General features: G+C 36.0%; 2 protein-coding genes across 3 annotated transcripts; both read right to left on the bottom strand.

The window, feature by feature from the left end:
- Window positions 1-1,821: 1,821 nt before the first annotated feature.
- Window positions 1,822-3,607, bottom strand: WRKY22 (WRKY family transcription factor). The gene is made up of 3 exons (XM_086419541.1): window positions 2,950-3,607; window positions 2,750-2,863; window positions 1,822-2,638 (listed from the first exon to the last, which is right to left on the bottom strand). The coding sequence occupies exons 1-3, from the start codon at window positions 3,369-3,371 to the stop codon at window positions 2,101-2,103; spliced, it is 1,074 nt and encodes a 357-aa protein (XP_086275667.1). The 5' UTR covers window positions 3,372-3,607; the 3' UTR covers window positions 1,822-2,100.
- A 7,830-nt stretch (window positions 3,608-11,437) lies between these two features.
- Window positions 11,438-20,617, bottom strand: LOC147389861 (uncharacterized). 2 transcript variants are annotated; one of them, XM_086418060.1, is made up of 9 exons: window positions 20,077-20,617; window positions 18,771-18,865; window positions 16,182-16,261; window positions 15,336-15,377; window positions 15,141-15,268; window positions 14,402-14,582; window positions 14,155-14,333; window positions 12,991-13,227; window positions 11,438-12,249 (listed from the first exon to the last, which is right to left on the bottom strand). In XM_086418060.1, exons 1-9 carry the CDS (start codon window positions 20,523-20,525, stop codon window positions 11,952-11,954), a joined length of 1,689 nt encoding a protein of 562 aa, XP_086274186.1. In that variant the 5' UTR covers window positions 20,526-20,617; the 3' UTR covers window positions 11,438-11,951. The 2 variants fall into 2 exon arrangements, with proteins under 2 accessions (XP_086274186.1, XP_086274187.1); XM_086418061.1 differs by lacking the exon at window positions 15,336-15,377.
- Between the last annotated feature and the right edge of the window lie 4,160 nt (window positions 20,618-24,777).

The following is a 24,777-nucleotide window of genomic DNA, read 5'->3' as shown; positions in this document are numbered from 1 at the left end:
TAAAGTTTAAGAAGGATGTCACTTGTTACAATCCTTGACAAATATGATATAAGCATAACAAAACATGATATATAGAGTTGGGCTTAGTGACCAAGGTATCCCTCTAAAGAGGGAGAGGTCTTGAGTCTTAGTCCCCACGTTGACTATTCATAGGGATTTAGGATTTGAGCGATTTGGGCAAGATATGATGTTCTAAGAGGTCAGTTGCTAATCAAGTTTACGGCTCCGAAACCCCATCATAATGTATGCATACACTAAAGAACCTTGAAAAATATATAAATATAATAGATATTGAAAAAATATGCAATTCACTCTAACAAATTTTCTTAGTGTAATGATTTTGTAACTCAACCTGACAAGGTGACTCAACTGATGTGTACCCTGCAAAAATCGTAATTTTTTCCCTCGTGATACACAACTGTACATCTCCATAAAACATGTGCAATTGTGAATCCCAAGGGAAAAAATCTACGATTCTTGCACTTGTCATGACAATGAGTTTTTGAGTTACCCTCTCAAGTTGAATTACAAAATCAATCCTCATTTTCTTACTATAATCAAGATTTATATCTACTTAATTATCGAAGTGCAATAAGAGTTACCGAAGCTAATTATTATTTTATCTTAAGAACCAAAGCTTAGGTTTTGGTCTATTGAGTTGTACTTTAAAAGATTATTAGGCTCCTCAAGCCAGAGTCCCCATAAGGATTTGTTGTGAGCTTATTCTACTTTGAAGAATCACATAAGCAAAAGATTTAAAAGCAAAATTAGTGGTATGGAGATTATAAAATTGTTGTTTGATGTAATTGTTTTGGGGGAAATAATTTTTTTAAATATAATGTTATATCATAAGTTTTATTTTCTTATTTTTAATTTCACTTGCTCAACCCAAAAATTTTAAAATCTTAATAGCATCATTTGGAATATTTTAGTTATCAGGCATCAATAAGGTAATTACCATTCTGAAATATGCCTAATCTGCTTCTAGCTTTTGTCCATTTTTTTTTTTTTACTTATGCAACGCTCCTAAAAAGTTTGCCAAATACCCTTTTGAACAAAACAAATAAATAAATAAATAAATAAAAACTTTTCATAGTTAGAAGCATTTTTCAAAGAATAATGATTTTCTGATGTCACCCTCGGACATATGCCCTCATCACAAAATCATAGATCATTGCCTTGGGATCGTAGAACCATAAATCTTTTTTTATGTATCCAGAAGCAAATGATCTATGGTTCTGTAATGGGGGCGTATGTCAGAGGGAGTATAAATTATCACGACTCTTTTTAATAATCAATGGAGCATCCTACCTTTTGTGAGACTAATCTCCTTGAGGCCGTACGGACCATTCCTCATTATAACATGGGTCCACATTGTCACATGTTACGACATTTAAGTAGCCACATTTCTGTGAAAGGGCATATAGAGACCCCGAAGTCATGACCTAGGGAGCACACCCAATCGCTTTCCACCATCTCAATTAACCCCGAATGGGTACATACACACCATTTTGGTAGTCCTAATAGAGCTAAATTGGTAATCTATAACCATTGCAATCAAGCATTTTTTTCCATTTTTGGTTTCATGGGGTGGGTTTATTGTGAGATCATTGATGAAATTCTTTTGAACCATGGGTAGAACAAATCACCAATTACAATAATTTTGAGTGGGTGGGTCCACCAAAGAGTGGATGGACCAAGTAAATATCAAATGTCGGTAGATCCCAAACAATGTGCCATGTGGCTGCAAATGAGAGTTGTGTAGATGATAACTTTTAAATATAATATATGCACAATAAAATATCCCAAAAACGATAACTCTTTTAATACAGAATCGATCAAATAAACGATCAAGAAATTTCATTTCATAAATTCTAGGAGATAGATACACTGAGCCTATCTTATTAATATGAGACCAGAAACATGGAATAACTCTTCTTCTCTAAGCTTTGTAACGGTGGTGTTTATAAAACAAGTGTGGGTGGAGAGAGATTCTCTCTCTCTCTCTCAGATCTTTCGCTCTGTTTTTCGGACAAAAAGAAAAAAAAAAAAAAAAAAAAGGAAAGTTGCGACATCTTAATGGCCGACTTTTCAGGCGAGTCAGTTTCCACCGGCGGCGGTGGCGTTAGGGAACCAAGAAGAGGGAAAACTCGTCGGAAAATGGTCGGACAAGCAGTCATCGAACGCCGACGCGTCGAAAGGAGAGGAGACGCCGGTGGTGGTGGGTCCGGCGAGTTCATCTAAACCCATAAACAAATCGTCACTCATTACTGTGTCAGGGATGAGAAGCTCATCTTCTTCGTCTTCTACAATTTCTCCTTCTTCGTCTTCTCTGCTTTCTTGCTTGCTTTGTTGTATAAGCTCATCATCCATTGATGTTGTTAAAGGGGTTGTTGGAGAGAGATCTGTTGTTGAAGTTGGAGAAGAAGATGAACAAGAGGGTTTGGTGTTGGTTGTAGTTTTTGGAGATGTAGTGAATTTCTGACGAGTGCTTCCAGCGAGAGAGTTTCGATGAGTGGGGACTGGATGGTTGTGTTCTGCTGTGTAGGTTACGATGAACATCGCAGGATCTGATCGGTTTCGCTCCACTTGTTTCCTCGCTAAACAACCCTTTGAACTACTGCATCTGTAATAGCCTCTGTTTCAAATCAATTGCTCAATTAGATTCAATAACAGAACAAATATAACAGACAAAATGAAAAACAAAAACCCTAATCAGAAAAATCGAATAAAACCCTAATGAACCCACCTTGGGTAGGGAGAGCCCTTGATGGGTTTCTGTCCGTATTTACGCCAAGCCCACATATCAGAAGAGAGACCCTCTGCAGGTACTTGGCACACAACCTTCTTTTGTTGGTTCTTCCTGTAAAAATTAAAGAGATTGTAAGACATTGGTGTCGATAAAATTTATTATTTGTTTCAATAAAAACAAATCGGCAAACAACTGACCTTCTTTTTGGTCTAGGGGTTTGAGGATGGGAGCTAGAAGAAGCAGTAAAAGACCCCACAAGAGAACGATTCGGTTGTTGGTGTTGTTGTTGTTGTCTCTGTTGCTGCTGCTGCTGTTGTTGTTGTTGTTGTTGTTGTTGAGGTAGGATTATTGGAGGAATGGGTGTGGGTATGTTCTGAGGAGAGATGGGCTGGAAATTGGGGAAGAAGGGTTTGTAGAGTTGTTCGAGTTCTTCAATAACAGTACTTGTTTCAAAGAGATCTGGAAAACAGAGAAGACCATCTTCTTGTTTAAAATCAAAAGGAGCAAAGAAGGAGAAAGGATCTTCAATGTTTGTAGTAGTAGCCATGGTAGTTGTGGTAGTAGGGCTAGAGCTGCAACAACCCCTCACCACCGCTTGTAGATCCCAATCTTCCTCCATTTTTAGACAAATCAGACGCGAAATTTACGGGCTATCTTCAAACTTTGCAAAAACCCAAAGCAAAACCTCTGTTTCTGTATCTGTTTTTGCTGCAACAACTCCTGTTTAAGCATCCGAGGGAGAAAGAGAAAGAGAAAGCGAGACAAATGGAGACAAAGGACGGCGCTGACTTTGGGGTATTAAGATAGAGAGAGATAAGAGGAAGCTAAGCCTGGTTTTATTATTTATATATGTAGGAGAGAGATCTGGTCCAAAAACTGCTTTTTATCTCTTTCTAAGAGTCTCTCTCGAAAGAAACCGCTTATGGTTTTCCATTGACTTTTACAAATGTCAAATAGCGGTTTTGTAAGGTCAGGACAATCGACAGTCCTTAGAAAAAGTCCACACGCCTCAGTCCTGCGTCGGTTGAGTCGACTCTGACCATTATGTCGAGAGAAATTATTAAAATAAAAATTTGGGTCTTTTTATACCCCCCTTCGGATTTCCGTAAATATTTGATATGCCCCTTTTAAACACTCGACATACCCCTTGACCGTTGTCATCAATCGAAGACTTATAGAAAATAAGCAAAACATCACATCTTTAGCCTATTGATAATAACGCTTAACATTTATCTCCCAAACAATCAAATATCATCTTCAGCATAGTAATAAAATTTAGATTAGATAATTATTCAGCGAGATTTTTATTTTGAATAATTCGAATAAATTTATGAAAGTTTTGGGAAAAGATCACAAGAATTTTTAGAAATACAAAATGATGGTTTTGGATTTTTATCAAAATGCAACATCTTCAACCCCCTAAAAAATCTCATTATTTTGATTTCTATTCATCAGTTCATCGAATTAATTGACTAGTCCCTTATTCATATAATTTTATGAAATTTTGATTGATCATGTTCTTTAGCCATTAATTTATTTTGCAAGGCAAACTTAAATCTTAATTCATTTTCTTCTCAATAATTTACAAACTAAACAATAAAGAAATCGAGTAAAAACCAAGTTGTGATCTTATAAATAAATCTCGAGGTAGAAGATGGTGACATTTTTTTAGAGAAAAATAAAGGGTTTTTGCTAAGAAGTTGAAGATTGGCTGTATTGGTTTTTATTTATTTTAGTTTTTTAAAATCTTGGAGGAGACATGGTGGACACTGGAGAGGCATGTCATCTGTTTGAAGACAAAGGGTGTCTTAAATATTTATTAAAACTTAAAGGAGGTTTACAAAATTACTGATAAAAGTACGGAACTTGTACTCGATGAGTTTGGTAGATATCCATCTTCGCGTCTATTCTCTGTGCAGATATACCATTTATATTCTCAAATCAAACGGCTAAAATTATCTGATTTGATGCATTGATGAAAATGAGTTAAAAATTCCTTGTTAAGTAGCTCGAATGGGTGCCACGTAAGGCTAATAAATGGTATAATGTAGTACAGGATCACGAACTCTAAAAAAATAATTGAAATTAAAGGCTGCAACAGCTACAGAGCGCCAATCGCTGCGCCTGCACAGACGTGAAGAGCGTCGCTATCGCTCTATCGCCAATACGTGCGCGTGTGAAAGGAGGGTTTGCTAGAGTAGGAAGTAGGGACCACAATTTTATAAATTTAAAGAAAAAAAAAAGCCACTTGTGTGCGGCACGTTAACCGGTGGGTGATGGACGGTTGCAAGAGTTCCCACGGTTAAACCGCGTGGTAATGGCAAATAGGAGATAAGTCCACGTGGCAAATACACGAGGCAAATTCAGTGGACCCCACCACTCCTCTAAGAAATTAACTGAAGAACAAAAACCACCCAACTTGCATGCACCGAGTCTCGAGTATCTAATTTTCCTTTAATGATGAGGTTTTGTTTGGGTGAATTTAGCCATACAGATTAAAGAATCAGACGTCGTTGATGTATAAAGTCAAAGGTATTTTTGACTTATTCAACGGTAGTTGATTAAGTAACTAACGTGCAATAGATACCTTTATGTCAGACAGGCTGTCTTTGACTATGCTGTAATATTTTTAAGGAAAATTCCATATTTGTTAGATAGACAGTGAAATATGGTAAGTAAGTACCTGTTACTTAGGCAAGCGGTTTCGTTCCTTTCTTTCTTTTTTTATGTTTTTCATATTGGGGAAATTGATTCCCTAGGTTACCCATTCTATTTCCACGTGTCATAGTATCATTGGATAATAAACGTCTTGTTATAAGATGTAGATGTGGATGCGACTACGCATTAAATTCAAGCGTGTGGAATCATGCTTTGATTTTTTCAAGCAAAACGGCACAGCTTGGACAGCTAGAACGAAATTGGTGGAAATGAAACAAGAAGAGAGACACGTGGAAGCGCTCACGTGTTACACAGTTGTAACTCTGGCGTGGTAATCTATGTGTCATCAACACGTATTACACAAAGAGAACAATGTCATAACACGGGGCACTATAGTTTTATGAAAAACACTAAATACTAGGACTATCAATTGGACCCACCAACCCAGCCCGTTCGAAAATAGGGGTTTACGGGTTCATTAATTTTCAGCCCATTAAATTCGGGATGGGCTACGGTTTAATTGTGCCGGGTCCAATCTGGCCCATTACTATATATATATATATATATATATATATATATATATATAATATATATATATATATATTCATTTGGTAAAAAATTACTGGAGTGTCCTAGAAAAATAGGAATAATTTTTTTTTTTTTTAAGTTCATTCTTTGGGGATAATTTGTAATGTATAATTTTTTATTCAATAAAAAGGTTTGTGTTTTTTTTGGGAGCGGATCCTCGGTAGCCCATATTTTTTGCTCTTTATAACTCCTATTCTATTGACTATAGAACATCACATTAATCAAAAATAACAATACAGTCCTCTTCTAGTTATGGTTTAGATTAGATTTGAAAATATATATATATATATATAAAAAATTTACATGTTTTTTGGTTGGATCAAGTGTTTAGAAAATGGATGGTCAGTCGACTCTTAAATTTAAACGATTCTTTGTAACTGTCATGATGATGTAGCACATCCTTAACCGTTGATTGTGGTTACAGAGAGCTACACGAAAGACGGGCTACAGAGGATCTGCTCCTATTTTTTTTCCTCAAAAAATTAATCAATTTTAGAAAGCTCAAAAATGTAGGCTCTAGCTCGTTTGGGTTTGGCCAATTCATATCCTATAAAAGTTTAGGTCTAGTCTAAGGGAAGGGAACCCATCTCTTTAACGTTTGGTTGGGACTAGGCTAATTCTAGACTGAATCCACACATTGACAACCCTATCGAAGACCATTCTAAATGAATGATTTTTTAAAAAAATTTATTGATATTTTGGAAAGTGCGCCAAATGAACGAGTATTCTTCATATATATTAATTTTTAAATTTTATGAATTTATATTCTATAATTTTGTTGACCCTCGTGCGACTACATTTTTGTGGAGGATATTTTTTATAAGGAACCAGGTAGTGACACATGGCATATTTGGATTTTTGCAATTAGGCTAGTTTTGAAAATGTGTATCCGAGTTCGATAGTATATATTTCCTTAGAACAATTGGAAGAGATTCATCGATAGAACGGGACCTCAAATGGTCGGGAGGGACAAATCCAAGGATACGAGATAGAGATCTAAATCCCTAAAAATCATAGATTTTGAAAGGGTAAAAATCCATCTATAATCCCTTAAAATTGGATACAATTTTGATAAGGGAAAGTTCCTAAAGTAAGAAGTGAATAAGGATAGGATCGTGATTGGATACATTCCAATCAAGACCTATTTTCTAAAATCATATTGCCATGGATTAAGAAAACCTGATCGTAGAGGACCCTAACGATCCACCCTTATAAATACATGTCCAAACACATCAAAAGGTACGTTCTTTTTTCTTTATTGTTATTCTGTCATTTCTTACACTAAACTTGACTTAGACGTTGGAGAAGTTGTGTTACAGGCACACCTAGAAATTCGAATGTTGCAAAGATCAAACAGTTTGTGAAAATCTCAAAATAATGCAAGAAATTGCATCGAAAATTTTAATAATCAAGTTTGCTAATATCTGAATATATTAACAAGGCTTTTTATAGTGAATATTGCATATGCGTGTCTTCCAATAAAAAAAGTCTTGATTGCATCATGCTTTGTCAAGCCTGTATCACATTGAACAACATGTGACATTTGCAAAACTTTGTGCAACTCTTCTTTTCATGTTGGGCACCTATCGTTGTTATCTAATTGTGACGACTTCAATTGATCATCTAATCATCCGATCACATGTTGTTTCCCTATATCACATTTTGCATATTATATGAGTGCGTGTGAGTGCCCATATTCTAGACTTAGACTTCGACATTTGACTCATTGGGATAATCAGGAACAACGCACATTTCATTATGAGGTGTTGGTTTCACTTCCCTAACTTCCGCTTCAACAATCAACATCCATGAATCCAGGTTACAATAATATATAAATAATAAATAAATACAAAATGTGTATTTATCCGAGTTAACTCGGTCAAGAGGAGACAGAAAATGGGATTTGAAATTGAATAACAAAAGTGGCGCATGAACAGGGATTAATCAAAAGACCATCAACTCGTGTAGGAATCTGGATTGTAGTGACTAGTGACCGTCTAATCTAGTGACTTTTGATGTTATATCGACTTTGAATTTTGTCCATTTAAGTGTGAGAAACTCAAAGTCTCAAACCCATGGAAGTTTCACGAGTGACGAAGATGATGATGATGATTATGAAAAAAGGATGAAGAAGAGACCGTTACGTTAAAGGAAGCAAAGAAGAAAAAAAAATAGATAGACAGAGAGAATGGGACCACCACCATCACCAACTTTGCTCTCTACCTTCCTTTCTTTCTTTTTATTCTTTTCTTTCGGCTACACATGTGGACATGTGGAGAGAGAGAGAGAGAGACCATCTTATGTAGACGTGTAGGGAGGGGCTTAGCTATCTATCTTTCTCCACTAGTTTGGATTGAAAGATAGATAGACATATGGTATGGGTGAGATCTTTCTTGATTCATCATTGTTCTTAGGTGGAAGCCTTTTGAAAATTCAGTTCAAGTCGGTCAGTCAAAATTTTCACTCTTAAAACTTTTCTCTCTTTCTCTCTCTCTTAATGTTTTTTTTTTTTTTTTTTTGTATTTAGTTAAGATTACTAAATATATATATATATATATATGGGTCCCGTTCGCCACCCTTAGTTTTACCACACACTTTAACAAACGCGTTTTGTCTTACATGGGTTAGAAGTTTCGGAATGAGCTGATTTTTGGTGAGGATGATCTCTATGGTGAGGAGATCATCCTCACCAAAAATCAGCTCATTCCAAAACTTCTAACCCCATCAAAATTGATTTACAAAAAATGGACGGTCCACGATTTTTCAACATGTAAACATGGGGCTAAACATTTCGGAATGAGCTGATTTTTGGGGAGGATGATCTTCTAATCATAGAGATCATCCTCACCAAAAATCAGCTCATTCCAAAACTTCTAACCCATGTAGGACAAAAAACGTTTGTTAAAATGTGTGGTAAAACTTAGGGTGCTGAACATTTCCATATATATATATATATATATATATTATCTACACATGACGCCACACTTTTGATTGTTTGATGTGATTCGTAGAAGCATAAAATATAGAGATATGAGACGCCAATAATCGAAGTCGTGGGGTGGTTCTATTGTAGGGATCACAACCGACTATTTATTCTTTCTCTAAAACTCATCGGGTCGACTCAAAACTCAACATTGTCAGCTCGGCTCGTTATGAACTCTAAAAATAATGTTTCAATTTGTAGATTGGATCTTAAAAAGTAAAAAAATAAAAGATGAAAAAAATTGAGATTAATCTCATTTGAGGGAGATCCAATATTCTAAACCATTAATTCAAGATGGTGAATCTCCAATCCAATTAAGGATTTAATATTTTTTTTTTATCTCCATAAATTTCATTCATACTGTTTAGGATTTAAATAGAAAAACTAACTTAAAACTATCCATTATCTTACCCCCACACATGATACCCATAATTCTCACAATCAAATAAATAGATCTAACAAAATTATCTAATGAGATGCACTTTAACAACATTACTCTTAACTCCAACATATGGATACGAATCACAATTCTCCCAATAAACTTTGATTCGATTCTAACTCAACTCAACGAAAGGTTTCGACTTTTAAATTTCACATTTATAAATTTGAGAAAGAGAGAGAATTTGATTTGCTAGTTGAAGGGCAATCATGGGCTTAGGCTCAATGAGTTACTAATTATCAAATACACATTAGTTAGATTAAAGGAATAAGTAGTTAAATAGTAAAATTGTAATCAATAGAAATGAAATTTGTCGGCGATACCCTAATGATGTCAAGTTTCTTTTGAGAAAACATTTACACAGACGGATACCTAATATCACATGGTTGACATCAAATTGAGAAAAAGCATCAAAAAAATAAAGAAGCCAATTATTTCAGTATGGTCTAGGTACATTGATACTTGAATCAGAATGCATCAATTGACACCCTTAATTGGATAGAACAACATGTCCTTCGTTGATACGTTTACGATCATAGAAAAGATTGCAACTTCTCTTACTTTTTCTTTTTTGATTTTATCATCCCATCCATCAAATCCAAATCCAAATCCAAACTCAAACCCACTTATGTGTATGAGAGAGAGACCACCAAATTTTACTTTTTAGTGGGCAGAGGAGGTGGGGAGGAATAGAGAGCACCCACACTAGCACTAGAACCACCACAACGTGTGTCTCAATCACTTAGGTTCACTTTTTTGTTTGGTTGTTTTTTTTTTCTTTCTTATCTATTATTATTATTATTATTATTGTGAAGTTGTAGCAATCCCTTCGACATTTTCGACCTTCGTTTGTGCTATCTCCATCATTATGGCTTATCGTGGCATTGGAGGCAAAAAGATACAGTTACTTTTTAGGCTCCAAAAGTATAAAAATGATGGAATTAGCATTTTTGTTACATAATGTTAGTTATTATGTGACAATAGATTCATCTGTATTTGAACAAGTTAGACAGCCCCACAAAGCAAAAAAAATCAAAGGGGTGTTTGGTTTGTATTGTTAAATTCTGATATTCAATTGTTAGAATCAGATTTTGGAAACTGATTCCCAGAACACAGAATCTTGTTGGGCGACTCGATTTTTGTGAAAACAAGGAAAATAACGTATTCCAATTCATGAGAAAGGGATTCTTCATTGTTTCTGTTTTTTTATTTGATTTCAGATTCTAATTATTGGAGAATCAGTTTCATACTCCAAACCAAACCGTAAACATATTCCAACTCATGAGAAAGGGATCCTTCATTGTTTCTGTGTTATTATTTGATTTCAGATTCTAATTATTGGAGAATCAGTTTCATACTCCAAACCAAACCGTAAACATCGTATTGTAGGTAAGACTCAGATTTTAGAATCCAAATTGATCAATGATCAACCTGATCACATGAATGCAAACATCTTTAGGATTTTGACTTTTTTAGCATGATATCATTTGTAGAGGAATAAAACAGTAAATATCTAGACCCTGCACATGTCCAAGAGTGAAACTAGGAGACCAGAGCTGAGTTATGTTAATTCTTTTAAGTGGTAACTAGGGCACCCAACTCACTAGAAGGTCAGAGCTCAAACATTAGCTCTGCTCAATATCCAAGCGAGGTAGAATCATTGGTTGTCTCCAAATTAGCCCAGATCCCTTAATTCCAAGGAAGATCCCAAGAATTAAAGAAACAGATAATGAAGTCAACGCAAATCTCTTCCCCTTTCGGTAACTTCCCCTAGAAGTTAAGGATCTTTGTTGGAAATCAATCCTTCTTGGAGATCCCTTATTCAAAAAGATTTCTGGGAAGAACTATAAATAGAAAAGGAAATTGAGGGAAGGTGTTCGAGAAAAGGGAGTCCATTATTGTTTAATAAGATAACTAACTTGATCATTGGAAGATTTTGACAGGTACTACACCGGTATCACTGCAACAGAGGAAGCATGGAGCGTAGGGTGAGGTAAAGGAGATGAGTAGTCAGAGGTAACACAAAATCACCTTTACACCATCCACCATGATTATGATGATCACTGTAAAAAGAACTCAAACAGATGGGATTATTAAGTGTAGACATGACACGTACACAAATTCTGCACTTAAGATGCTTCTTGATGCTAAAGTTTAGATTTGACCAGCCATGAATATATTTGAAATCTGATCAGTACAACATGATGTCGAGTCTTTTTTTTTTTCAGTATTTGGCACTTGAGAACAAGAAGAAACCAGCTCTATTAAACACTCCTACCCATCATATTGATGGACCTTCCTTCAAACCATTTTGATCCGATGGCCCTATATGAAGCATACATCATAGGAACCTGTACACCCGATAATTTATCTAGGAAAGGGGCATCACCGCCATCAAAATGGGTCTGATGCCCATCATCCATGCTAGGTTAATTTACATCCTTCATCTTCATCAAAGGATACCCATCCATGCTACGTTAATTTACATCCTTCACCTTCAGCAGAGGATGGTGATGTGATCGAAGGTGCGTTCAATTGTTTCCCGCACGCACCCATCGAGCAGAGCCTGTCTTCGCCATGTTGGAGTGATAATCACCCACATTTGCTACAAATAGAGGATCCCTATCATCGTTTCTGAGTTCACTGCTACCACAATCACTACTATGACTCGCCTGCTCCAACTCCCGTGTCAGATCCTCCATGGTCTTCTTTAAGCTGGCTCTGTTCATCTGCCCTGCCTCACCCGTTGAGATTCCAACCATGGTTATCTTTGGAAGAAGAGGGCTAAGTGGTAAATGTTTGATGCATTGCTCACTTGTGTCATTCAGTCTGAACAAAAAGAATAATTAGTTTCAAACAAAGAAGAATACATACATACATATATATATGAACATTTCCCTATATGGGTCCCGTTCGGCACCCTAAGTTTTACCACACACTTTAACAAACGCGTTTTGTCCTACATGGGTTAGAAGTTTCGGAATGGGCTGATTTTTGGTGAGGATGATCTCTATGGTGAGGAGATCATCCTCACCAAAAATCAGCTCATTCCAAAACTTCTAACCCCATCAAAAATGATTTACAAAAAATGGACGGTCCACAATTTTTCAACTTGTAAACATGGGGCTAAACATTTCGGAATGGGCTGATTTTTGGGGAGGATGATCTTCTAATCATAGAGATCATCCTCACCAAAAATCAGCCCATTCCAAAACTTCTAACCCATGTAGGACAAAAAACGTTTGTTAAAGTGTGTGGTAAAACTTAGGGTGCTGAACATTTCCCTATATATATATGGGGACCTATCATGGGTAAAAACACATGTAAAAACAATGGTTTTTCAAAATATGGGTTAGAGGTTGAGCTGATTTTTTGTGAGTATGGTCTCTATGATGAGAAGATTATCCCCACAAAAAATCAGCTCAATCCAAAACCTCTAATCCATATTTTGAAAATTTATTATTATTACATTGTTTATATATATATATATATATACACACACACATATTTAAGTATTCATATAATGTCATAACATACAAATCAAGGATCGGACTCTGCCTTATATCTGACCTGATCTTGTTATCTGGTTTTCGCTGTTGTTTTGACCATGGGTTTGAAAACCAGTCTCCAAAGGGAAACCGAAAATCTGAGGAATCTGTTCTCTCTGCTTCACTACCTTGGGCTCTCTCCTCTAATCTGAGTTCTGAAGAGCGAGGCTGCAATTCCTGCCTAAGGTTATTGAAGCCTGCTTCTGAGCTGGCAGCAGTCCTGGTCAACTCAGCAGCCTTCATAATAGAAGCCGCACTCCTGCATCATTGCACTTCCATGTGAACATGATGTAGGAAGTGCACAGACTAACCCATATACCATGAAAAGAAAAGAAAATTGTAGATATGAGACAATTGGAGGATGCCCGGTTGATAGTATTTTCGTTCATCAATGGTTTTATCATAATATGGGTTACCATTTTTTTATGAGTAATATGGTTTACAATTTCCTTTTTGTGATTTAGAATAAGTTCCGATTTTGGTAAAAAAAGAAATTGTAACCACATAAAGGATATTAGAAGAAAGGGAGTAGAACATAAAGGATATGAAAAGTATCAAATATAATCTGAGCTTGAAGAACTCGAACAGAATCATGAGTTCAGGTGATTTCGCTAGTAATACTATCCATAATTACTTCAGTTCGCAGTCAGCAGCTATTAGTGGATTGTTGATGATCCTTCTGTGACTGTTTTACTTAAAAGTTTGAAGTAATTAATAACTGATATTTAAAATTTATCGTGTCGATGAGATGACTGGCGAACTTTTTCCTTTTTTTTGCCATTATTTAAGTGTATTTGTTGATGTGTTCTCCAGAACTCAACAGCACAGAAAATGTATTATTCTAAGATGACTACTTGGGTAAGCACGACTGCAAGTTTGCACTTCATGCCTCCCACTAGACACCCATGTTATACATGAGGCATGTCAAGAGGAGCGGACCTCTATTCAGTAGGAGACACTGTTTGATAAGCCCCAACCAAGTGCTTCCAAACTTAAAATTGGCCTGAGTGAATGATCATAAAAATACATATTTTTTTTCTTAGAAAATTAGCCATTTTTTTTCCAAACCATTCTGAAGAATGCAATATATTAGTGCTTAGAACATCTGATTGGAGATAAATTGTCACCATACAGATGTCCCAACCCAAGCATTCCTTCTACATATTGAACAGTGTTGGATGTATACCTTTTCTCAAATGAGTCAACCATATAAGGAAATTTTGGTTGAATACCGGTGGCTTTCCGTAACCACCTGTTTCCTAAGAGTACTTTGTCAACGGCATACAGGAGCTGCATTTCAGCAGCCTTGGATATGACACTGAATGGTATTCCAGGATGACCCATCTCATCCAGCACTTCTTGAACCTGTCAGAAAAGGATAATGCACCAATAAACAACAATGTCTCCAACTTATCATGATAACTTGTTTGTACCTCTGGAGGTTCCCATAGGCTCTCTGTGTTTTCTTCAACCACTTCTGCTGCCAGGTTGTCATCAATCACATCCCTTCGTCGTTGCATGTGCCGACTCTGAATTAATGAGTGGAAATGCTGGTCAACAGATTCTTCAAGTATGTTGTCTAACATGTTTTTATCAAAGAAGTATGGTGTGTACCTGAAGAAAGAAATAGGCACTGGAATAAGATCCAAATGTTCTCAAAACATAACATTCACATAAAAATAACCATTTTTGGAGCTAAATATGAGAGTTCAACCAGGTGAAGAAACATTGAGATGAAACGGGAAACAGGAAATATATTGAAAAATGAATAGAATTAAGGACAGTAAAAACAACGTACATGCAAGCTATAGATGCATGAAAGATAGGTCATCCAGCGCTTAGAGGCACAACAGCCTATATGACGAATAAACCCTAAGCCAGCCTCTTTTAAATTGAAGAGACCTGTACAAAAATTTAACTAAATGCAGGACTAAACCTTCATAGTTAAATAATATATTTTAATACATATTATGGGCAACCCATAGCTCAGTTCATTTGACACATTGCAAAACAACTTTGAGGTTGTGGGTTCAATCCAGCTTACCCATAAAATAAAATAAAACATATTATGAACAATATCTTATGTTGGATGTATGGAGAAAAAGTAGGCAAGCAACTTCTAAGTCTTATAAATAAGATTATGGAATAACACAAAATACAAAAAAGGCATACCACTTAATTCCATCACTTGTAGCTATAGCAATATCTAAGTTTTGAGCAGTGAAAACGGGAACACCATCCACTTTTGACCTTCCACTATTATGAGGAATTGTCTTAAGAAGTTTATTGGCTGCCCTGACCTGCATGAAAAGTTGGTCATTACAAAGAAATGCTAACAAATAAAAAATGGGAATCACTGTATCTCACTTGTTTCTCATTTGGAACAAATTGGAACATATGTGGTTTTTCCTGCACAGAAAACATTGAACAATGTTGAAACTACACCAATAAAGAAAGCCATCAATGATTAAATATAGACAAAAGTAGGGCAGAAAAAAGTTACGCAATTAAACAAGGTGACAATATTTTCCCGCATTTAGAAAATCCCATTATAATAATCATGATAACAATAACCTGTCCGAAGATACAAATGGACAAAAGTCTTCATCTACCAAAAGAGTTTTCCCAAGTTTGAAAGGCTAGTGAAAAAGTAATATATGACCTAAAGTGGTACATGGTTTAAAATTCTTTAAACGGAGGGAACTTATTAAACTAGAATCAACTTTACTCTTCTCTAGTGTCATCTTGACAGTCTCATAAACCCTTTTTTGCAAAAGCAAGTGATTATTAAAATAGCTTGATTTGTGATTCTCAAATCACGAATAGATAGCAAAAAGAGTTATGAACATGCGGAACATTGTTTATAGATGCAGAGAAAAATATCCAAAAAATGGGCAATACAGTGTGAAGAGTTGTATAAATACACGGCAACTGATCCGCAAAGCATACTATGGTTAGAGATTAAACAAAATGGCATCAAGACAGCCATCAATGGAAAGAAAAAGAAGACATCAAATTAATTGAATAATTATCATGGCTTCCACATAGATGATCTATGCCACTATAGCAAGGAAAAGAGTGAAATAAAAATGAAAACCAATAAAACAATTGACCTGAACTTCTCAAAAATAGATACAGGAAACTCAGTAATCCTACTAGAAACTCAAATTAGAAAAACATCAGAAATATACATCATCTACATGATTACCATACCTTGAAATGTTCATATGCAAGATCAAGACGACAAGCACCCACCACACCAGTTGGAATGTTCAGCTGTTTAACATATGAAACTGGAAGAACACAATACATTTTTTTTTTTTGATAAGTATAAATTCTATTAATGAAGAAAAAGGAAAGAGGAGGCTGAGATAGCCCCCCATACATCAAAGCAAGAAAAACAACAAGAAAGAAAAGCAAAACAAAAAAACAAAGACGACATGAAACTAAGGATCACATACAACGTCCCAATTAAGCACAAAATCTTGAAAACAAACTCCATCAAAGTCCTTACTCATCTTAGACCAAAGAAACAGTAACCCCAAAATCTCTAAGATCACTTTGTGAAATGAGCTCTCTTTACTGTGGAATACTCTGTTATTGCGCTCTCTCCAGATACCCCAAGCAATGGCGGAGGGCAGGATAGTCCAAAGAAGACTCTTCCTAGAAGAGAAGGTATTCAAACTCCACCCCTTTAAAAGAGCAAACCAAGATAAAGGAAAAACCCAATCCATCTGGAAACGGAGTAAAAAGGAAGTCCAAATAGCCCGAGCGAAGGAGCAATGAATAAGGATGTGATTGACAGACTCCCCATCCTTTGAGCAAAGATAGCAAAAATTTGGGGTAATCCACCCCCGAGTAATCAAATTATCCAAGGTGAGAATTCTACCCAATGAGGCAAGCCAAATAAAGAACGAGACCTTAGAAGGGACAATAGTGGACCAAATAATAGGAGAGAAAGAAACCTCACGCGATGGGAGCAAACAAAAGTAGAAAGACTTGACAGAGAACTTCTTATCCTTAGCCTTGAACCATTCCCACCTGTCCTGATCAATATCTCTGAATTGGATTAAGTTAAGGAGATCTAGAAGAGATGTAACCTCCGTCAATTCCCAATCATTGAAATTCCTCCTAAATCCCAAATCCCAAGAATCTGTGTTCCCGTCTCTGATCAGACATTGCCTTACCGAATTATTTTTTTTCAACGAGCAAGCGTACAAGGATGGGTATTGGATTGACAGAGAAGAAGTCCCGCACCAGATGTCCTCCCAAAATCTAACCTTATCCCCCAAACCAACTTTGAATCTAATCCCCCTGGCAAACTTGTCAACACCTTTTAGGATACCTCTCCACACGCTACACCCATAAGTTCCTCTAGCTTCACCACTATACCAGCCAAATCCCTTCTCTCCATATTTCGCCTGGATCACTTTCCTCCACAAATGGTCTCTTTCTTCCCCGAATCTCCAGAGCCACTTACCCAAGAGAGCTTTATTCGTAAGTCTTAGCCCTCTAATCCCCAGGCCTCCATTCTTCTTAGGAGTGCAAACTAACTTCCAATTCACCAAATGATATTTTCTACCACCAGTATTATCATTCCACAGAAAATTCTTCATGAGTCTTTCAATCTTAACCTCTACCGATTTAGGCAACGTGAACAAGGATAATAAGTAAATCGGGATACTCGTTAAAGTACTTTTAATCAACGTTACCTTACCCCCTTTGGAGAGATATTTTGCCTTCCAAGTACTCAGTTTCTTCTCCATTTTCTCGATAACTCCCTCCCAAATGTTTTTACAACAATATGGCGCCCCTAAAGGTAAACCCAAATAGGAAGAGGGAAGCGTATCACTACGACACCCCAAAGTAGCGGCTAAAATTGGAAGATTCGTCACCTCGCCTACCCCAAACAACTTACTTTTCTGCAGATTGACATGTAAACCTGAAATTGCCTCAAAGCAGCATAACAAAATCCGAAGAACTCTCACTTGATCTCTAGAGGGATCTAGGAACACTATTGTGTCATCTGCAAATTGCAAGTACGAAATCAGAGGACCCTCACTGTTAACTCTAAAACCAGATAACCTCCCTATCTCAACCCCCCTCCTAAACAATTTTCCCAACGCCTCAGTCACTATAAGAAATAAAAATGGTGATAACGGATCCCCCTGCCTCAAACCCCACAATACATTAGAATGCAGTCTATCTTGCTATGAAGAATTCTATCTGAAAGAATAATAGTAAAAAGTTTAAATCAAGTCCAAAACGTTAGTATCAGTGAAGCACTAATGATAAGAGTGGATATCTTGGGCAATCTTAGGCAGGTATTGTACATAGGAGATGATTTTATCCAGTCACCCTTTTTTCTCATAAATTGCTTTATTGATCCAAAAAAAGAATAAGAAAACGAGAGAGAGAGTTAAAATCATATTCGAAGAGCAAGGACTATGGTTTGGGCAGCATCTGTGGAAATTGCAATATCCCATTAAGGGCATTTATATACATCTAGTTTGACCAAACCACTAGAAACCAGTTGTCTCCCAGATGTACATAAAGGCATTTGAGCCTGATGGAGTTATATCCTAGCTATACACTCTGTCAAAAATCTGTACTCAGAAAAAAAATCACCAAAATCAGCCTAAAAAATGGCCGATTTCTTTGACCTACCTCTCTGCCCAAAAAAATTCTGAAATTTTCCCAGATTTATTCAAATTAACACCCTCAGCCCCCAATCCAAACTTGGTTACTCTGACTATACAAAGGCTCAAAATAAGAGGTGACAAAGGTTTTGTGATAACATACCTGCATCACCTAGATCCATGAAAAACCGAAATACAGGGCCATTCTTATCACTCTTGGTGACCATTGCAAACATCTTTTTAATCCACTCAGGTGTTCTAAAGAAGAAGAAAAAAGAGAGAGAGAATCGGTTCAACATAGAATATCTCAAAAGTATAAAATAAAATAAAAAGTGGACAAATGACATTGCATGCACAGTACTTACACTCAACATCTGATTAATGTTTCATCAACTATTATCCTTGGGTGGCTGTTATTGTAAGATGTTTCCTTGTTTTTTATGTTTTGAGAGGTATTATGGACAATAATCTCAATATAACACATCAAAGTTCAGAAAGAAACTTTTGGTAAGCTTTATTCAAATCAATATGACGAATTTCACTAAACAAATACCTTGAGAAGTTGAGGTTATTGTTAACTAAAATACGTAAATCCCATTTGCTAAAAATTAGGTCCTTATTTTAAATTAAAGACTGCACATGAGAAAGGACAGATGATACTCCCAAAGAAAAGGAGGATAATGGGGGAGGCAGAAACGTAAAGATGGGAGAAGAAGAATTTAACTCAGTGATTTGATCAGAGATCAAAATGATGATGATGGTGAAGACGATTGCCTATGATGCATGGATTCTAATAAACTACTGAAGTATCCAAGTTAGACACATCAGATTTTGACAGCCCATGGTTTCCAGTATAACATCTCTGGATTGCATCTTTAATCAAAAGATGACATTATGCTTATTTTTATACAACGATAATTTATTTGTTTTAAATTATTAAATATATTCTGATGAAGCCAAGAATCCCATTTTTTTCAAATTTTTCCAAATAAAACACTCCATATCATATTCAATATCTAGTCCAACATAGCTCGTGAATGTGTTTTTTCCCCTCTTTTTGAAAAATTAAAGTAGTCATTTTAAAATCTGCAAATTCAATTATCAGCAAAAAAAAAAAAAAAAATCTCCAAAATAAGACAACATCTAGTGCAACATTAAACAGATCATCTGAAACTCGTCTCTAAAATCCACGATAACTGAATAAAAAAATGGACGACCACCATAACTGCCTAAAATGGCTCTCCAATTCGAATTGATTTCTAAAGTGGAGATGTGCTTCTAGGGTTTATGGAATTAAATAAGCCAAACACCTAAAACGATGCAGAATGTGGTCAATCAAGAAACAACATAAGCAATCGATTTAAACCTCGAACAACTGATGTTTATCCACAATTTGAAACTTAAGAACAGTAATTCATCAACCAAATAGAGAGATAAATCTTTGGTACAAAAAAAAAGGTGGAAATGACCTTTTGGTAAGAAAGGGGATTTCAATGTGAGTAGAGACCGCCATGAGACCAGTTCCAGAAAGATCACACATGCTAAAGACTTGCCCTACAAAAGCAGGTCCACCCCCTTTGGGGCTAGAATTGAGACCAGCAATCCTCACCGTCGAAGGGAATCCTGGTCCAGATCTCGAGGACATATTCTTAATTGCAGATTCCGAGGATAATGAGTCGCTCTGGTTCGGCTGCTTTGATGAGGAGAAGGGAGACGATGAAACAGAGGTTGAAAGGGGAAGTATTGGTGGTGGAACATCGATGGATGGAGGAGAAGAGATAGAGAAGGAGGTTTTGTTGTTGTTGTTGTGGTTTAGGGTTGTTAACAGAGAGAAGAAATTCGATGAAGAAGATTGCATGAAACGAGAGATGTTTCGGCTGTCGTTATGGTGATGAGACTTTGCAGCTGAGGCCGCCATGGTTAGGCTTACATGAGAGAGAGGAGGGGAAGACGGATTACAGACTTACAGTGCTGGTGGACCTCTCACTCTCTCTCTCTCTCTCTCTCTCTAAATCTCTAAATAATTAGAAGCTATGTTTTTGAGGTCATTGAAATTCAATCTCCCTGTATTAAAACGCCACGTGTCTAATCTTTCTATTGTCTGCTTCAATAGCAAATTTTACGAACCCCTTTATAATTTTCAAACTGATTACATAACCCTTTGACTAGAGACTAACGATTTATTCAAAATCATTAAAAATACTCTATTCATCAGCCTCATTTGTATTTTATTGGTACCACACCAATTAATATAAATAAATCCAAAATGTTGTTTTGTTATAAAAATTTCATTTTATATAATTTGAATCTATAATAAAAATGGGGTCCCTATCCGTGGCCAACAGTTTGGCAAACACTTTTTCAAAACATGGGTTAGAGGTCTTGGAATAGGCTGATTTTTGGTGAGGATGATCTCTACGGTGAGGAGATCATCCTCACCAAAAATCAGCCCATTCCAAAACTTCTAGCCCCATTTTACAAGTTGAAAAATCGTGAACCGTCCATTTTTTGTAAACCATTTTTGATGAGGTTAGAAGTTTTGGAATGGGCTGATTTTTGGTGATGATGATCTCCTCACCATAGAGATCATCCTCACCAAAAATCAGCCCATTCCAAGACCTCTAACCCATGTTTTGAAAAATGTGTTTGCCAAAATGTTTGTCAAACTGTTGGCCATTGAACGCTACTCTAAAATTGATATTCTGACCCCACCCCACATAATCGTATCTCATTTGCCTTGGGATATGTAGAATCATTAATCTTTTTCTTGGTATCCTGAGGCAACTGATCTACGGTTTTGTGTTGGGAGGAGTCAGATTATCCCCACTCAAAATAAAATTACTAAGGTGCTGATTGATTCAGCTTCTTAAAACTGTTGTCAGCTTCTGCTGTCAGAATCTACTGTCAGAATCTGAAAAGCTGAAAAACTTGTTTGATAGAGCTTTTTAAAACTGCTGTGCTGTTGACTAGAATCTGGTAATTACTGTTTGATACAGTTTCTAAAATCTGCTGTAGTAGGGTAAAATGACCAGAATGCCCTTAAGGTTGATAATGCAACTAGAACGCATAAAAATTATCAGAATACCCCTATACATATATAATTACACTAAATATATATAAATATAATAAAATTATATAAAAAATTAAAAAAATAATTATTTTAATTTTAAAATGTTTATAATTCTAAAAAAAATTATAGAAAAATTTATAATTCTATAGAAATTTCGGCAGCATCTGCTCTTAAAAATAGACATATAAAATTTTCCTGATAAACAAAATACCTGCATAATACACAATCCAACATAATGTACGCAGAATGCATCAAAAATTACTAAAATACCCTTATAAATATATAATTACACTAAATATAGATAATTGTTGTATGTGTGTTGTGTGTGTGTGTGTGTGTTTTTAGTCTCACGGTAGTCATTGACCTAGGACTGCTCATTTCAATTACTATTGAACTAACAATTTTTCAATGTTTTTTGGATCACAACTTTTCAAAAGGTAATTATTGCAACTCTTCAATATGGTACACAACATTTGAAACAAAAAATGTCACTTTCAAATATTATTATACATCTTACAATCCCCCACTAGATTGTAATATTAGAAACATCCTTACCGAAGAATGCATATTGTAATGCATCAAAGAAGGCACTTTCTACATGACAGTGAAAAACAAGTTTATGGTAGGGATCCAAAATAAGACAAAGTGATCATAGAATGTGGATGATCATTAGCAACAATGGGGCCTTATTGTCCCTTTCAAATTGCAATGTTGTAGTAGATGGCAACATTCTTCTATATTCTTCAAATTGCAATTCCAAACCAATAAAATCAAATTGACCCAACCCATATCATTAGTCAAATCCAAATCCAAATTCAAAACAAAACCAACAAAAATGCCCTCTTTTTTTTATCAAAAAAGAAAAAAAAAAGAATGAATTACAGACTAAATAAGATCTGAATGAATTAATGAAATGAGTCTTTAAAAAATAGGAAATTAAGAGATGGTAGGTTCGAATTATAGCGTACTTAGCGAAGAACACTTATCGACCCTAACATAAAAAAAAAATTATGTTAATCCAACAAATTCCCAACAATTTCATCAAGAATCATTCACAATTGTTCAAGTTCTATAGAAATTTCTTCTATGATTTTATTTAAATAAAAATATACCAAGAAATTACAATCAACCCTAACAGAATAAAATTTCTGTTAATCCAACAGAAATATGCAATTTCTGTTAATCCAACAAATTCCCAGCAATTTCGTCAAGAATAATGCACAAAAATTGAAATCAATTGGAGAGAGAAAGAGAGAGAGCTCACAGAGATGGGAAAAATGAGTCGATCGAAAAAGGGGTCAAACGAAGTTTCTGATTTCAATCGGACTTCGAATCGTCGTCTTCAATGTCGTCGATCGCAAACGGGGTCGTCAATGGCAGCGATCTTCGTCGATGTCTTGATCGGGGTTAAGTTCAACGATGAAGGGTGTCAATCGATGGGTTTTTGCATTTCAAATGGGTTTACCGCGCGTCGCCGTCGATGAGTTTTGCTTGAACGAAGTTAGCGTCGTCGTCGTCGATAGGTTAGATCGGTGCTGTGGTGGTGGTCGTCGTCGATGAGTTCAGTCGGCTGGTGCTGTCGAAATCGATGGTTGAGGAAACCCATTCGGTGAACGAAGTTATTATCGCGGACAGACGATGGAATTTTTAATAATGTCGAAGGGTATAATAGTCATTTCACTTAATTGCGTTTAAACGCTGTTGCGCGAAGCGTCTCTCGTCCGCTTTTCAAAACAGCGGTAAAAATTGGTAAATTGCGTTAAAACGCGCGAAACGCAAATTTTAAAAGCTCTATCAAACACACAAAAAATTGCAAACCGCCGTTTTTTGACGCAAACGCAGATAAATCTGCGTTTAGAAGCGCAATCAATCGCCCCCTAATAGATTTATTTATTTTATAAGGGCTTTAATATTAGCACACCATTATGTTATAAACAAATATTATAAGTGATTTTATTGTAAAACTTTGATGTTTCTTCATATGAGAGGTATGCATTCATCATGATGCAGTGATTATGGGAATCCAATCAAGTTGGTTCTCAGCACAACAGAATCATTCTTGATGGGATCTCTTAAACCAATTGGGGTCTCATCACCTTTCATTTGTTGCATGGGAGGATGATTCAATGCCCCACTCCCCTACCCGTCGGCCCAAGAAAACTTTGCCTTCTCTCTTAGTGAGCACACTCATGAATATGAATTGGATTTGAGCTTATCTATCATAACACAAGCTTAATGAAAACAACAAGTTCTCATCAAAGGGTAAAAAGGTAATTTTGATTGAAATGGCTCTGTTTTCACTCTTGACAAATCCAATACTTCTAATCATACAATAGTTAAATTTTAGTTCTCGAATGACACTTGATTTTTTACGTTGGCCGAGAAGGTAAACTGTGGCATCGCAGGCCCTTATATTTCCAGATTTTGATATTCTACCAACCCAAGCTTTGCTTCTCACTTTTTAATAAAAGATTGAAGAACAAATTCTGACATGCAAGAGCGGAGCCAGGATTTTGCTCTTGTGGGGTAACCAAGAGTAGAAAAAATTTTGTGGGGACAATTAAGAGTGAAAAAAATAGTTGTGGGGGCAACTACAAGTGGAAAAAAAAATATGTGGGGGGCAATAGTGACAGATTTCTTTATCCGCCACTAAAATCTGTCTCAATAGCACATTAATCCATAAAATTTGAAAACTCTTGTGGGGGCAAGTGCCCCCACTCTAAATCTGCCCCTGCTGACATGAATGGTTTCAAGTTGATCATCGCGTACTTAAACAAAGAAAACTTCTGGGGATTGAGTATTCCTCGATCCATTTGGGAAAAGATCATCAAAGAAAATTTCTTCTTGAAGATAAACAATTGACACATACATCAAACACCCCCATTGATATCGTCAATAATTCACATGGGACTTGTCTTTCTCTCTACACACACAATGACTAAATCATTTTTTGGTTGTAACTGAAGCAACAATAAGAATCTCAGAGTATAAATCAAAGCATTAAAGGTATAGATCTGTCGGTTATCGATTTGTACTTGCTAAACATATACACTCAAATGAAGAAAGAACACTACATGGTTTTCTGTCCAATTTAAAATAG

This window comes from Akebia trifoliata, chromosome 12, assembly GCF_017979445.1.
Source record: "Akebia trifoliata isolate Shusen 1 chromosome 12, ASM1797944v1, whole genome shotgun sequence".
Taxonomy (NCBI): domain Eukaryota; kingdom Viridiplantae; phylum Streptophyta; class Magnoliopsida; order Ranunculales; family Lardizabalaceae; genus Akebia; species Akebia trifoliata.
Note: the sequence above shows the minus strand (reverse complement) of the source record. Positions and strands in the feature narration are given on the sequence as shown.

Excerpts from the sequence above, each read along its gene's own strand:
- LOC147389861 (XM_086418060.1), bottom strand. The coding sequence starts at position 20,525 with ATGGCGGCCTCAGCTGCAAAGTCTCATCACCATAACGACAGCCGAAAC. Across the intron at positions 13,228-14,154 it reads GTTGACTCATTTGAGAAAAG|GAGTGCGGCTTCTATTATGA; the intron begins GTATACATCCAA and ends GCAATGATGCAG. Across the intron at positions 12,250-12,990 it reads AAACCAGATAACAAGATCAG|ACTGAATGACACAAGTGAGC; the intron begins GTCAGATATAAG and ends CTTTTTGTTCAG.
- WRKY22 (XM_086419541.1), bottom strand. The coding sequence starts at position 3,371 with ATGGAGGAAGATTGGGATCTACAAGCGGTGGTGAGGGGTTGTTGCAGC. Across the intron at positions 2,864-2,949 it reads ACCCCTAGACCAAAAAGAAG|GAAGAACCAACAAAAGAAGG; the intron begins GTCAGTTGTTTG and ends TAATTTTTACAG. Across the intron at positions 2,639-2,749 it reads AAGGGCTCTCCCTACCCAAG|AGGCTATTACAGATGCAGTA; the intron begins GTGGGTTCATTA and ends GATTTGAAACAG.